At 45.0% G+C, this 13,493-nt stretch overlaps 1 protein-coding gene and 1 long non-coding RNA gene across 5 annotated transcripts in view; one reads left to right on the top strand and one right to left on the bottom strand.

Moving 5' to 3' along the window:
* Positions 1–13,493, bottom strand: part of LOC143182235 (uncharacterized) — a 66,912-nt gene that overhangs the window by 4,744 nt on the left and 48,675 nt on the right. The window lies entirely within an intron of this gene.
* Positions 1,140–12,057, top strand: LOC143182228 (protein FAM151B). The gene is made up of 5 exons (XM_076383117.1): positions 1,140–1,355; positions 8,341–8,469; positions 10,417–10,658; positions 10,901–11,040; positions 11,383–12,057. Exons 1-5 carry the CDS (start codon positions 1,313–1,315, stop codon positions 11,783–11,785), a joined length of 957 nt encoding a protein of 318 aa, XP_076239232.1. The 5' UTR covers positions 1,140–1,312; the 3' UTR covers positions 11,786–12,057.

Here is a 13,493-nt window from a genome sequence, read left to right as displayed (position 1 = left end):
GGGATTATTTAAATTGGGCTGGAATTGAATATGTAGTCGGTCGCGTGGAATCGCGATGATCGTCGGAAATTCGCTTCCGCGTCGCGAGACAGAATATCTCACGTTTCATGAATCCACCGTTTACACAGATGCGCTGGTTATCTGCCCTTTCGGTCGCTGACTATCGATCCGAAAACGCTATCAATTATGTGCAATATCCGAACACTTTTCTGATAAGTCAGCACCTGGTTTTATCTGCTCCACTTCAGCACCTTGGTTGTTTTTTCATTCTACAGTATTGAGCTTCGAGTACTTGAAAGTACGTCAAACTTCAAAATTAGATTCCGCAAAGTTTCAGCGAAACAATTCCATGCTTTTTTCACTGTGGTTCCATCCATAGCCATATTGATGTTTAATATGAATATTCTTGGTTTTTTCATTTTGGAGCAATGGTGTAACGCACATTCGAGGGTGTGAAGTCTGATCTAGGTCACAGACTTTTATTCTCAAGATACTAATTTTGTAGTGACAAATTCTCATTCTCCTCCTTACTAAAATGCGAATTTAAAAAAATATGACAAAGATCTTGCCTCACACCCATATATATCAAATACTCAAAAATCGCCTTTCTCTAAACTCCACGATCCCCCCACAAAAAGTACATAAACTCTAAAAAAGGCCGTTTCCCATGGCTTCCACTTGAAAAAGAATCTTTCCCAAGTAACACTTCTGTCATATCGCTCAGACTAGCTCCCTCAGCTGAACGTTCACGCGAATTTTTCGGCGTGGCTGAAGTGGGGTAACCCAATCCATCCCGATCCCCCTTGAACTCTAAACGCCGCTAGTAGCCAGACCTTTCTTCCCAGAGCAACTTCTAATTCGATCCACGCATCCTGGGGGTACCCCGTTCGCATCGAGGGCCCTTCCTCTCCCCTCGGTACCTGTTCCCCCGTTCCCTCCGTCGCTTATTCACCCCACGTTCCACGGATCGTCTGGGACCATGAAGTGTCCAAGGGACACGTGTGTGCTTGGGTGGGTCCGCGGAATATGGGCAGGAGAGCCGGCAGGGGCAGCTCGGTGTGCACGCGGCTCCGTATTGTATACGCTTGGATTTCGACGATCGGTCGACGCCTCGGGACGACAGTCAGTCGTTTCGAGGCTGCCGAGTTGACCGGGTGTCGTTGAGCGACCGCGTCGCTTCTCTGCCTCTCTCTCTCTGCCTCTCCCTAGACCGAGGTGTAGCCTGCACGAGCGTCTGTAACGCAGTTCTCGCGCGCCTGTCTCTTCCTTCCATTCTGTCTTCACGGGTGCACAGTGTTCGCCGCGAGGGACCATGAAGGGTGCAATAACGAGCATTCTCCTGCTGGCAGCGATCCGTAAGTCTCTCTGAAACGTTCTTAACGAATACAGCGCGCGACCAGGGAGAACACTCGAGAACTATGGGGTTCAGAATCGCTCGATCACTCGAGGGGATCGAGGATTCGATCCATGGGGCTTTCGAGATTATTGGGGATCCTTTGGTTATGGTGTTTGGGAGTGTGGCGCGAATTCATGCAATTCGAGATGGAAATGATGCTTCGAGTTCGATGTCTGTGATTTGGAGCCTGATTTTTTCGTGGTTTGGATCGAAAAGGGGGTGCAAGCTGTTTGGGACTCTTGAGTATCGATTTTTTTACTGAAACCGCGGTAAAAGTGGTGCTCCGAGTCTTGGACTATCTTTGACGACTGTGAGACACTCGTTTTTTAACTCTGCTACGTTGTTTTTGAGAATGTATGAGACACAACGTTCATCAGCTTCTTTTTATGAATATTCTTCCTAGAACTGTGAAGCTTAAGGATGATCCAAGAAGCCTAGCAGAGTTAAAATCAACAGATCACTTTCTGCAACCATCCGCTAACTCTCAATGCCATTTACAGTATTCACGAATTTACTTACAAGTCCTGTCACTCACATATCTCATAAAACCAACGTGAATCACCATAAAGAAGAATATACCTCAAGAATATATCCATACATCCCTTCGCTATAAACTCGTCAAAACGCCATGAACCTACACGAAGCACAGTACACCATGTCTTCAACTCAACACGAGCCCACGTTTATTTAATTTTAAGATCGAACTGGCTGTTCCGAGTCGCGCGATCGATTAGCAACGATAACGGAGCATGCATCTGGCGTGTTCGGTTTCGCAGGAGTGGAGGCGCGAATTTAATAAATTGGCCGTTTGTTTTCCATTGCATCGGGGCGGGGGACGCGATTAATTTCGAAATGCAAACGCTGCCAGGGCGTAACCCACCTCGGCTGTGCTTCAGCCACTTTCCTGCGAGCTTTTTATCCCTCGTCCGGGATTTTTCAGCGCTTTCAGACGGAGCTAGGCTCTTTGTGGGCTGCTCTTAAAAATAGATTAACATCGTGACCCTGTCGGCGCGGCAGCGATATGCAAGTAACGTCGACGCGCAAAAATGCTGCGAAAATAAACTGTTTTCGGTCGCCTGTCAGCTCGACAGGATAACAGACGTCTCGAAAGCCAATCGCGAGGTTGGAGAATTTTTGAAAGTCAAGGAAATTCGGTTCGGCGGTGTTTGAAGCCCCACTAGAGTTTCGAAAGCGCCTTGCCAACCAATTATCGTTTTCCCAGTGACGCTCGTTAACGCTCGTTGGTTTGTTGCGCGGCAAGGCGAGGAAAACGCAACTGCGGTGGCTATTTAAGCGATATCGCTCCACTACAGCCTTCGTGGGTGGAAATTTGCGAGTTTCGATGGAAATTTCAGTTTAAGAGCCCTGATATATTTTGTACACTGTAATGAATTATCCTGAGAATGAAATAAATGTGTAGAGGAAAGTTAACCGAAATGGAAGTGTCATTTGTCAAATTGTGATTTTTGTATAATAAATAATAATAATATAAAATTGAGTTGGTTAACTTTGCCCTACGAATAGGGTACTTATCTCTATTCCTGCGCCTGTAGAATAGAATCTGAATTTATTAAAAGTGTGATACATTTGTTAATCTTACATGGTAATGAGTAAAATTAGAAAACAGTTCTCTTTTGTAAATAATTCTATTCTGAAAGCACAGAAATAGGAATAGGTAACCTACTCTGCTCCATAATTACGATTCATCTTCCCGAAGAGTCGACGACACGATAGAGAAGAAGGGTCAGAGTACACGCCTAATGGCACGCAACCGAGAATCGCGCAAACAATTAGCCTTGAAAAATTAATGATCGCCTGGCCAAGCCCATTACACATGTTTCAATAAGTCTTAATTAGCCTAATCGGCGAAACCACGGATCGATACATAAGCGAAGTTTCCCACTTAGCGAATGATAAATACGAGCAACCCGTTAGCGGACTAATTAACAGGCTCCTGTCACATATAAACAGCCTGCAGAACATGTTGACTCGTCCATGTATCGTTTGCAGTAAATATTATTGTGAGTTTCTGCGAATAGAAGCTTCGCAATATTTCATCGCGAGACAGGAGCTCTGGCGGCTACAAGAATAAAAAAGGCTCACTGTGAAACGTGTATATGCTAGAACAGTATTTATTCTGCTTCTGGTACACCAGCTCAAGATCGAGTATCTAATCAAAATCGATAGGACATCATCGGTCGCTAAACAAGAACAGGAAATGGAGATGGTGGATAGGCGAGCATGATAGGTGATAACATTAGCGCTCTCGCCTGAAGCGATAAGGCTAGCCCAACCCTTCTAATCACGCCTAATGCTGGAATTTTCAATTGCCATCGCGAAGGCGTCACCAAGGCTTCAATATCGTCGGAATCTGTTTGTCCCGCTATCGTTTGCGCAAACGACGAGCACACAGTGTCTGTTTGCCGTGGAAGGTGTAGGTGCTCGGTCAACTGCATTCTTATCTACGCGAAGGAAAGTGATTCACGCATTGTAATTCTCGTTTTGTATGAGTCTCGAAAGCGTACACGCTCCAATTTCGTTGGGACGAGAGAAAAATATGGCTGCTGGAGAAATATTTGCCAATGATAAGGCGAGAGATAACGAACTGGTAACGGAGTCTGTACACTGACGAGCAAGCATCGGATCCTGTTCTTTTTTTCTTTAGATCGTGATTCACGTATTCGATAAAAACCTGTAAATTCGGCCTTTGAGCGTACAGATACAGATCTGGATTACGTTTAAAGGAAGGTGATGTAATGAAACGTGCCCGAAATATCGAGGTAGGTTTCATCGAATGTCGTGACTGAAAGAATCCAGCCCTGAGTCTTGTTACGGACCTTGTATCGTCTAGAAGGGATTCTTGGAAGAATATCAAATCGGTATGCGCACGTACGTCTGATATTTGCTCCTGGAAGGGACTGGTATTTGATCTTTGCTATGCAAACGCCGATTCGCGAGTCCATTGAAGCTGGGCTTTCTCACGCGATGAATTTGTAACAGATATCTCGATTAGCATGAATCATAGCAGAGATTTAGAACTGCGTCAGAAACTCGTTCTTTCATAATCTCATCACTTGGACTAAAAAATATTCCGTGTACTGATATTTTCTTGGAATATTCAGGTTTCAAAAGTCTGGGAACATCGGTGGAAAATATTCAACGTTGCATTTATGCTCTACCAGCACGCAGACGTTTGCGTAAATAATTTACCTTCTGATACCGATACCCTATCGCCTCGAGTACTAGTGTGCTGTGCATGAACAATGAGCTAGAGGAGGGTTCGCTTACTGGAGGGTATACTCTTATAATGGAAAATATTATCTATCATGGTTACCATGAGATATCGCTTATATTAGCTCACATGGACTTAAAATGATAACTAACATTCTCATTACAATTTTTTCATTAGCTTCCCTAGCTAATTAAATTAATAACTTCTCTACGTCTTCATTAATCGAATGCTGATTACATTTCCTGCTATCCATGAATTCCATTACTTGACCTATTAATAATCAGAGTACAATAGGATTCAGAGCAGAAGGTTCAAAATTTAATAACAGTGTAGATAATGAAATTTAGAAATTTAGAAAATTGGTACCAAAGAAACACTTTAATTTTGACTTCGATCTTCAGTCGACTAATCGAAGTGTCCTACTCTATTCGATTACTGATGGGTACTCTTGTCAATGACTAAAAATATCATGGTTGCCATAGGATACTACTACACAAGTTCATAATGGCCTAAAATCATAGATATTATTCTCTGATCACAATTTCTAATTACAAGCTTCTCTACGTGTCCCTGCATAAAGCCACAGTATATCGATTAGTGGGACCAGAGTTATCCCTCTCGGTGTCCTACAAAGCCACGAAGCAGACAAATTTCGGAATGACTTCTCGGCCACTCGCAAAGGTATCCAGCGGCTTAGGAATAGCGCGATTAATCTCGAAACCCCGAGGATTGCGTCACGAATCAGGCGTGATAGGATCGCGGGAACAGGAAGGGACAGCGTGACATTTCGAATCCTTTTGTCGTGCCGCGTATCACGCGGTGCCAACAAACTTGTACGGCATCGCGTCGTATAAATAGATGACGATCTATCGCGGCATTATTATCGTATCAAGACTATTTTGTCAGGGTCTGTGTCGGCCTGTGAGCGGTGCCCATCGTTGACAGAGCCACTGTCGACGAAACTTCTGCGGGAACTTTCGATTCGACGTGGAACGGCGTAGCTCCGCGACCTTCCCGAAGCTTCTATGGATCGTCTTCAAACTTGAGTCGCGAGGGCAGTCGTTAATGACACCTTCCTCTGTCCGTCAACTAAATTGCGCGTCACGGTGAAACGTAGTCGATATTCAAACTCGATTCCAGGTCATGGGGAAAAGAGTGCACGCCCTGTGATCGCAGTCTTAACGACTCTATGCATCGATATGCACCGTACTCGCAGCGACAGGTAGAATGACAATGTGCATCGAAACGCAGTACGTTGTCTTAGCACAGCTAAGTGTGCCAATTATGCTCGACTTGTCGTGCGTTGTAGATACTGTCTCTGTTATCTACAGCCCTAGGCAACAAAAAAGTTTACCCTGTAATGACACTATTAACACTTATCGTAATTAGAAGTTATATGCACATAGTGCAATATGTGTGGCGATAATTTACTGGTTTAAACATTCAACGCGCAATGAAACGAGCAAACTTACTCCAGAGGTTGGGAATGTGTTAATAGGGGAAGGTCAAGTATTTCTGGCAAACATATATCACTGAGAACTTGGGGAACTCGTGTCCAATTGGATTTCGTGCTCCTCTGGGTATTATAGTTACCATTAATTATCTTTATACTGTCAGATGTAATTTAAATAAATATTACATGCACAATAGTGGCTACTGTTACCATATCACATTTATAATTACTTTCACATTCAACAAAGAGTAGTTTTAACCAGTCGTGCAATTGCATTAGCCACTATTGTAATATGAAGGAAATTATCAACTGAAGATTAACAGATATGTCCTAAATAGATATGTCTATCTCCATCGCATATTCAACTCCAAAAGACCAGTTAAAGCAGGCAGGACCTTGATATTCGACAAAATCCGATCTGGGCTTAGCCGTGGAGATTGGAATTTCCGATAGTTTGGCTGCGAATCGGAAGCCGGATTCGAGCTCCCTCGATTACCATAAGTCAGCCCCGTCGACCCGCTCGGTGAACTGAACTCGATACCACGACGTATCCCGGTAATTCCGTCGGAAATCCGCACGGCAGCAAAAGTGCAGTCTAAGCCCGAGGAAAGTGGACGAAGGCTGGGAGCTAGCCACTTCTCCTAAAACTTGCTTTCACTCGAGGAAACCGGACGTCGTAGCGATTCTTATCTCCGCTCTCCATCGAGCCGAAACTTCTCTTACGAATAGCCGAAAAGGAAAACACTCGAGGGACTCGTGAATGGCGATAACAGACGAATAAATCGTTTCGTAAGACGCACATGCTCGAGCTCGCTGGCAAAGGATTACGTTCCCCTGAAATCGATGATGCATCGATCAAACAAGCTGCCATGCGTGCAAGAAAGTTGCGATGTGTCCATGTGACGATGACTCACGCGTGCAAATATGGACTGCGTGGAGGAAGTGGAGGAAGGAACTCGCGCTCGAGAAACTTCCAGTTTGTTCCTGTTTTAAAATACGAGTGTCGGAAACGAGTATTGCATAAGGATGACGCGTTATTAGGAACCCTCGAGCCCCTCGTAGACAGAGGATCGATTGTTCAGCCAATTAGAGCGACGTTGCTGTAACTCGTGCCCGTTCGAGGTCAGTCTCGCTTCGAACCCGAAGGCTCGTGGGCTCGAAGGGGGACGAGGGACAGTGGAGGGAAGGAAGGGTGTTGCATCTTGGGTGTCGTGGTCGACGACCGATTTGCGGACAGACTGAGCACTGTACGGAATCGATGGCTCGGAAATAAGTCGGTCGGAAGTGTCGCGCGTGAAAGGGAGGTTCGTGGATGCGGAAGTCGAGATAGCGAGGCTTAAAGCGCATTAAGAAAGGGCTTTCAGAATTCTTCGGACTGAGGGCGAATTGTTGGAGCGCTGAGAATGCTGAGTTCGAATAAAGGCGATAACACGATTCTAGGGAAGGAGCGAAGCGTGAAATGCAACTCTATCTGGAGAAGAATTATGGGAATTTCTGTGTTTCCAGGAATTACGACTAGAGGGGGTGGATACTATACTAAAATATTCTCTACTTTTTGAGAGGGTTCTATGAAGAACAACTATTTACTATTATCTAGAAATTTGGAAAAATTGAGCCTATTAAAGGGTGAGGCCCAGGGCTGTAGCCCTACACTTCAATTCAATCTTGCCAAGAATAAACGAATAACGTCTCGCTACTCTATACTAAGCTTGTTATTCATGCGAAGTAAAAAACGGAAAACCGTTTGCTCGTTTTCTCTCGTGCCTCGATAGTCGATTGGACCTTGCACACGTCTGCTGGACCGGAAACGGGTCGGTTGAAACCATTCTAGCACCGGTTCGCCTCGTATCGATTCGACCAAGTAAAATTCGCGATCTATATTCATGATTTCGGGGATAATATCCTGGCAGTTATCAGACACGAATTTCCTTTATTGCATAACGAAGTCGAATACTTTTTCCCAGGCGAATGATTACCGATAATGGCAGAGAGCGTAACGACGGTAACAAATAAACGTGATTATCGATTTCTTCGAGACACAATGAGCGAAGTAGGACGAGATTCTTCGTCCCCCTCCCTCCGAGACCATAGAGACCATCTATTCCGCAGCCTCGCGAGGAATTCGTAGTTCACTCAATTACGAAGCGACCCAGCCGAATATTGGGTCAGAGGTCGAGGGGGCTCGAGAATATTAATGCCGACGATCGAGTTCCGATCAACCTGAGCCTGCTCTAACTTAAAGACGTATATCTGTTTCAGAAGCTGCCATGTGCAACGTCACGTCAAACCCAGCAATCTTCTTTCCCAGCATCGATGGTAACCTGACGAAAATCTCCTGGGCTCACGCTGTGAATTCCCTAGCTCTGCTGAACGAGACGCTTGAAAAGGGTGAGTCGATCGCAAGTAGAAGAAGCCTGGTCGCGAAACATTGTCAGACGCTGCAATTACGGGGAACCTGGAATACCGATGACAAGATGGTTCCTTTCATCCGCTTTGAACGCTTTGCAAAGCTCTCGTCGACGAGTCTCGTGTTCGTATTCATATCGTCTCGGTCCTTCTTCTTTAACGCGGGCAGAACAGCATCCGAGGCGGTACTCGAACCGTTTCTCGTTACCAAGCGACACGGCGAAATTTAAATGGTGTCAAAGGTCCGCGAGACAATCACATTCAGCCATCGTCGCATTAATAACTATCAATTAAATTCTTTTTAGGCGAAGGTAGCTATTCAGACTAACCGCGACTAGGAATAATCGTTTTCGAAAATCCTACAAGGAAACTCGCTGAAAAATTCATTTTCCTTTGTACTCGCAAAATGCATTGACCAGCAAACCCCAGGGCTATTTCTGTTCCTTTGATAGTGTAGCATTTTTCGAGAGATAATATTGGTTTCTGAGTTTGAGTACAAGCTTTCAGAGAAGAGTATCTATGACAGCTGAAATTTCGCACGAATTCGCGATAGAGTGGTACATATTGTAAAAAAGAAGACGATATTTGGGAAATGGAAATTTGATCACTTAAATTTTTAGTTATTAGAATAATGCATCTAACAAAAATCATGAAATAATTATAGGCATTAATACTGGGCTATTTTGTATATGTGTCTGACCACCGACTGTCCCATTCCCCTTACATTCTTATTTTGCCCCTTTTCTATTAATGTAACTTCCAAGGCATGACTGTTATCTACTATATCAAATATAAAAAACAATTTAGTCACTTTCTACATCTGTCTGACTACTGACTGTCCAATTCTCCTTGCACTCTTATTTCAGTACTCTTCTATCTAACTTCCAAGATATTAATGGTATCTTCTGTATCAATTATGAGAAACACTTTGATCTCTTTCCATATATGTCTGACTACCTACTGTCCAATTCTCCTGGTACTTTTATTTCACTACTTCTTTAGTTCCTTTGAATAAGAGAGAATCTTCCCAGAGCTACAGCGTAGAATAGTTCGAAGGTCGAAATGATATTGGGACCAGATGTCGTCACCGGATGTCACTCCGCTTAATTAATATTCAGAAAAACAAGAAGGTCGAGGCGAGGACAAAAGATTTTCGAGAAACAAACTATCGGCTCCATAGAATCTCAATGAGATCCCCCGAGCAACGAGTTAAAGCTGCCTGTAGCAGGTCAGTCTTCGGACACGCGCGACCTTGATCCTCGAATCGTCGCGATTGATCGCGTCGTCAGCGACGAAAACAGGAAGTTGGGACGTGCTCCCAGCTGGGGTGACTGTCAAAAGTCGAATCCATCGTTTCGCTTCGACATGAGTCCGCCAATCCAGCCAGCTTACGAAAGCCACCGAAGAGCTGTCGTAACAATTACGGTTCGATTAATCAAAGCTCGGTGGAAAATCGCGAAAGCCTAGCGAGCCTTCCACAACAGCGGCCGGGATTCGAGGAATATGTGTCAAGGCGACTGCGTGCGTCTGTTTCCAGCTGGAGGAGCAGCGAATTTCTCTCGCGGTACGTCGTCGACGGGAGCAAAGTGCAAACGTTCGAAGGGCGTACGAAGACCTCTTGACGAGAGTTCGACGAGATCAAGGGTCTGAGGAGTCGCACTTAACGCCAGCAGAGAAAGTCGGATCCTGTCGTTAGCGTTCAGCCTCTTTAGACGTGATCGATATTCGTTGCACGTGTCTGCGACTACTGAAACCAGCCGACTTTCCCTCTCCCTCTCACACTCCTATTCTTCCGCGTTCTCTTTCTCTTCTCGCGGCGCAATTGCTCTCCGCGCTTCTCTGCCACGGTTATATCCTCTCCCCTGACTCCCTCGCTCCTCTTCCACCAGCTCACGTACACGCTCACCTACGTTGCTTTCCTTTTTAAAGGCGACATCATGATGCTGGAGGCGGACGTCGTGCTGGGCACTCTGAACACCACCAATGATCCCGCTACCAACAACCAAACGATACCGATATTGGCTCATCCCCCTGACAACAGCAGCGATCTCTCCCTGCAGAACTTCCTCAACATTGTCACCAAGAACGGCACCAAGGGTATCAAGCTCGACTTCAAGTCCATCGAGGCCTTCAATGAGAGCAAGGCAATCTTGGAACACTTTCGCAATAGCGTACGTACAGTCCCTGTACACGTATTTTTAGACCGACTTTGCGAAGCCGCGATCGACGCGCTCGAGCGATCGCTTCGATTAAAGGATGGTATTCTAGGACTGGAGAGCTATTTCTGCCCCGATTACCGATGCTCGAGGGCTCCCCGTGCCCGAGAATCCTCGGCATCCGCGTTGTATCGCGTTCTTTTTTTTTTCGTACTTGCCCCACTTCGATTTTAATCACTTAAGATGTTCGCTTGCAGCTCAAGTTCCCTGTGTTTATCAACGCGGACATACTCCCTGGACCGGTGAACGCGACCACTAAGCCAGTGAACGCCAACGCGTTCATCTCTGGAGCAAAAGATTTCCCTGAGTTCACCTTGTCTGTTGGCTGGACAACCAGGTGCGTGGATGTTTGCGCATGTTACAAATTTTGCAAAGATAAAATACAGTAGAAGGTTCTAGGGGGAGAGAGGACTCTTTTCGAACTCTAGAATGTCCCATAGACTGGATTTTTATGCAATTTCTTATTTTCATAAATACAGTTGGAGAAGTGGAGCCTAATTAAAGGTTTCTTTCACTCTATGGATATTATAGATTTCGTATAAGTATTATATTATTATGCTTAAAGAAGCATAAAGGTTTACAATCTACTCATTTGAAGTTTATTATATTTACTATGGAGCAAAGAATCTAAGCTTCTCCCCAAAGTAGTTCTCTATCTAAAAACGATCCTGGATTTCAGATATGGAGCCAAAGAGAACATCACCGAAGGTCGGTACACGGAGAAGCAAGTTCAGAACATGATCGACACCCTAAAGGGTCACAACGTCACCCAGCCGATAACTTACCCTGTACGAGCTGGCCTAGCTGCGAACGGTACCAAAGAGATCATGTCTCTGATGGAGAACAGCTCTAGCAACGCTACGCTAACGATTTGGTCGAGCGAGGGCGATAAAGTCGACGTAGAGAATCTGTCAAAGTTGATTCGAGAGGTTGGAGTGAAGAAGGTGTACGTGGACGTGCCTGCAGACTTGATGAAGCAGCTCAAGTTATCGGGAGCATCCAGCGTCAGCGTCACCTCGATGATGATTTTAGGGTCGTTACTGATCAGCTTGTTCCTGTCATCGTTCTTGCGAAGGGTTTGAATCGTCACGCTTGTTGCATACGCTGGAGAAACTTCGGCGGCGGTGGGCCAGGTTTCCTTCCGCCTACCCGAGATGTCTCCCGATAAGAAAATCGCGAATCGATGGATCGAACAAAGCCGAATCGCGATCGAGAGTCGTCAGGGTTCAAATCAAAAGCGTCGTTTCGATCAAACATTCTCGTTAGCTTCTCGATTGTCGTAAAGATGTACTGTTTCGTGTATAAGCTTACCAGTAAGCGTTTTTCTAAGTATAATATATTTTAAAGAAGCTTTCTTAGTGTACTTCCTCAGTCGTGACGATTCTGCTTTACACCTCGATAAGTCCCACCCTTCATTATTTTTCTCTTCTATTTTGATCAGGCACGGTTTTGTAGATTTCTATGGAAATACGATCACTTTTGGAGCGGGGTGATCAGCCTCCCCTCCGACTTACACGCTTTTCAAAACGCAAGTAACAAGATAGAGTAAGATATAACATACTAGAAAGTAAGCGGTAGTAGTAAAGGGAACTCGCTGATCTGTGAGCGTCGCTGATCCAAATGGGAACTTAGCGAAAAGAATCATAACACATATCGAGTCCACTTTACCGACACAGGCTTGACGTTGCACACATCGGTGTTGCGATAAGGCTCACACACGCCCTAAAATGTCCACCCAGCCTCCGAATATTCTCTGTAAAGCGATTTCGTGCCCTACCATCCTCGCGTCCCGAGATACGAAGATCATTTTTGTACGTGTCGAACAAATGTCGTAGTGTGTTATATCGTACCTCTTTAGTGTTCACGAACGTACCTCCTGTACCTGCCTTCGACATATCTCAGACCATAGGTGCAGAACGAAGCGGTATTAGTCTCTACACTAAGCTGTAACGTGTATATCTGTAAGCCAAAGGATTACGAAGCGCGTGATTGCGGTGCCGGCGCGCCGTGTTTGATAACGAAACAATAAAATTATGTGCAAAAGTTCAGATCTCTGCAGAATTCTTTTATCCCTGGATTCAAGTTTGTCCAGAGCGTCGATCGAATTTCCACATCAGAGGAACAATCATTTTGATCTTTATAGCCAGGCTCGAACGTGACGAAAGCCAGAAACAGGCTCCAAGAGCTGGGCCCCAGGCTGCGGGTGGTCCATTTCTAATCCCGTGAATTAATGAACGCTCAGACGCTGCGCGTGGATACGTGTCCTGCATTCGTAACGCTTGTAACTGACAGACCACGGTCCGTGTCTTCTTATTAATTTATTACAATTCGGCTGGAAGTTGTAATTCATTTGAAACGCTTCGACTCGTTTGATGGGGAAGTCTCTGGGGATTAGACGACAGTCGAGGTTGATCCTGCTCCTCTAAGTAGTATAAATTAATGATAATAGTGCTTTATTAACGAACCCAGGCTCTCTCACATCAATTGTACTTTATAATTACAGAACTCTAGGAAGTGAAGTAACGTAATCTCATAATCTCAATTTTTATCTCACTTCCATATCGACAGGTTATTAAATTGGGTTCGTGGCCAAGCAAACAGAGAGCCTGGTGTCTACTATTTGCACTATCACTTATCACAGAGCATGCAAATCGTGGAACCTGGTCCTTGGGTCGATCTTTTCTATTTGCTTTCCGATTATTCCTGAATCTCTAGCAGGATCGTTAACTTCCATCGATCCACTCGTCTGATGGAAATTACCACAGGCTCGTCCGATGGAATCCGACTGTT

This window comes from Calliopsis andreniformis, chromosome 8 (assembly GCF_051401765.1).
Source record: "Calliopsis andreniformis isolate RMS-2024a chromosome 8, iyCalAndr_principal, whole genome shotgun sequence".
Taxonomy (NCBI): Eukaryota; Metazoa; Arthropoda; class Insecta; order Hymenoptera; family Andrenidae; genus Calliopsis; species Calliopsis andreniformis.
This window is presented reverse-complemented; position numbering and strand designations above follow the sequence as displayed.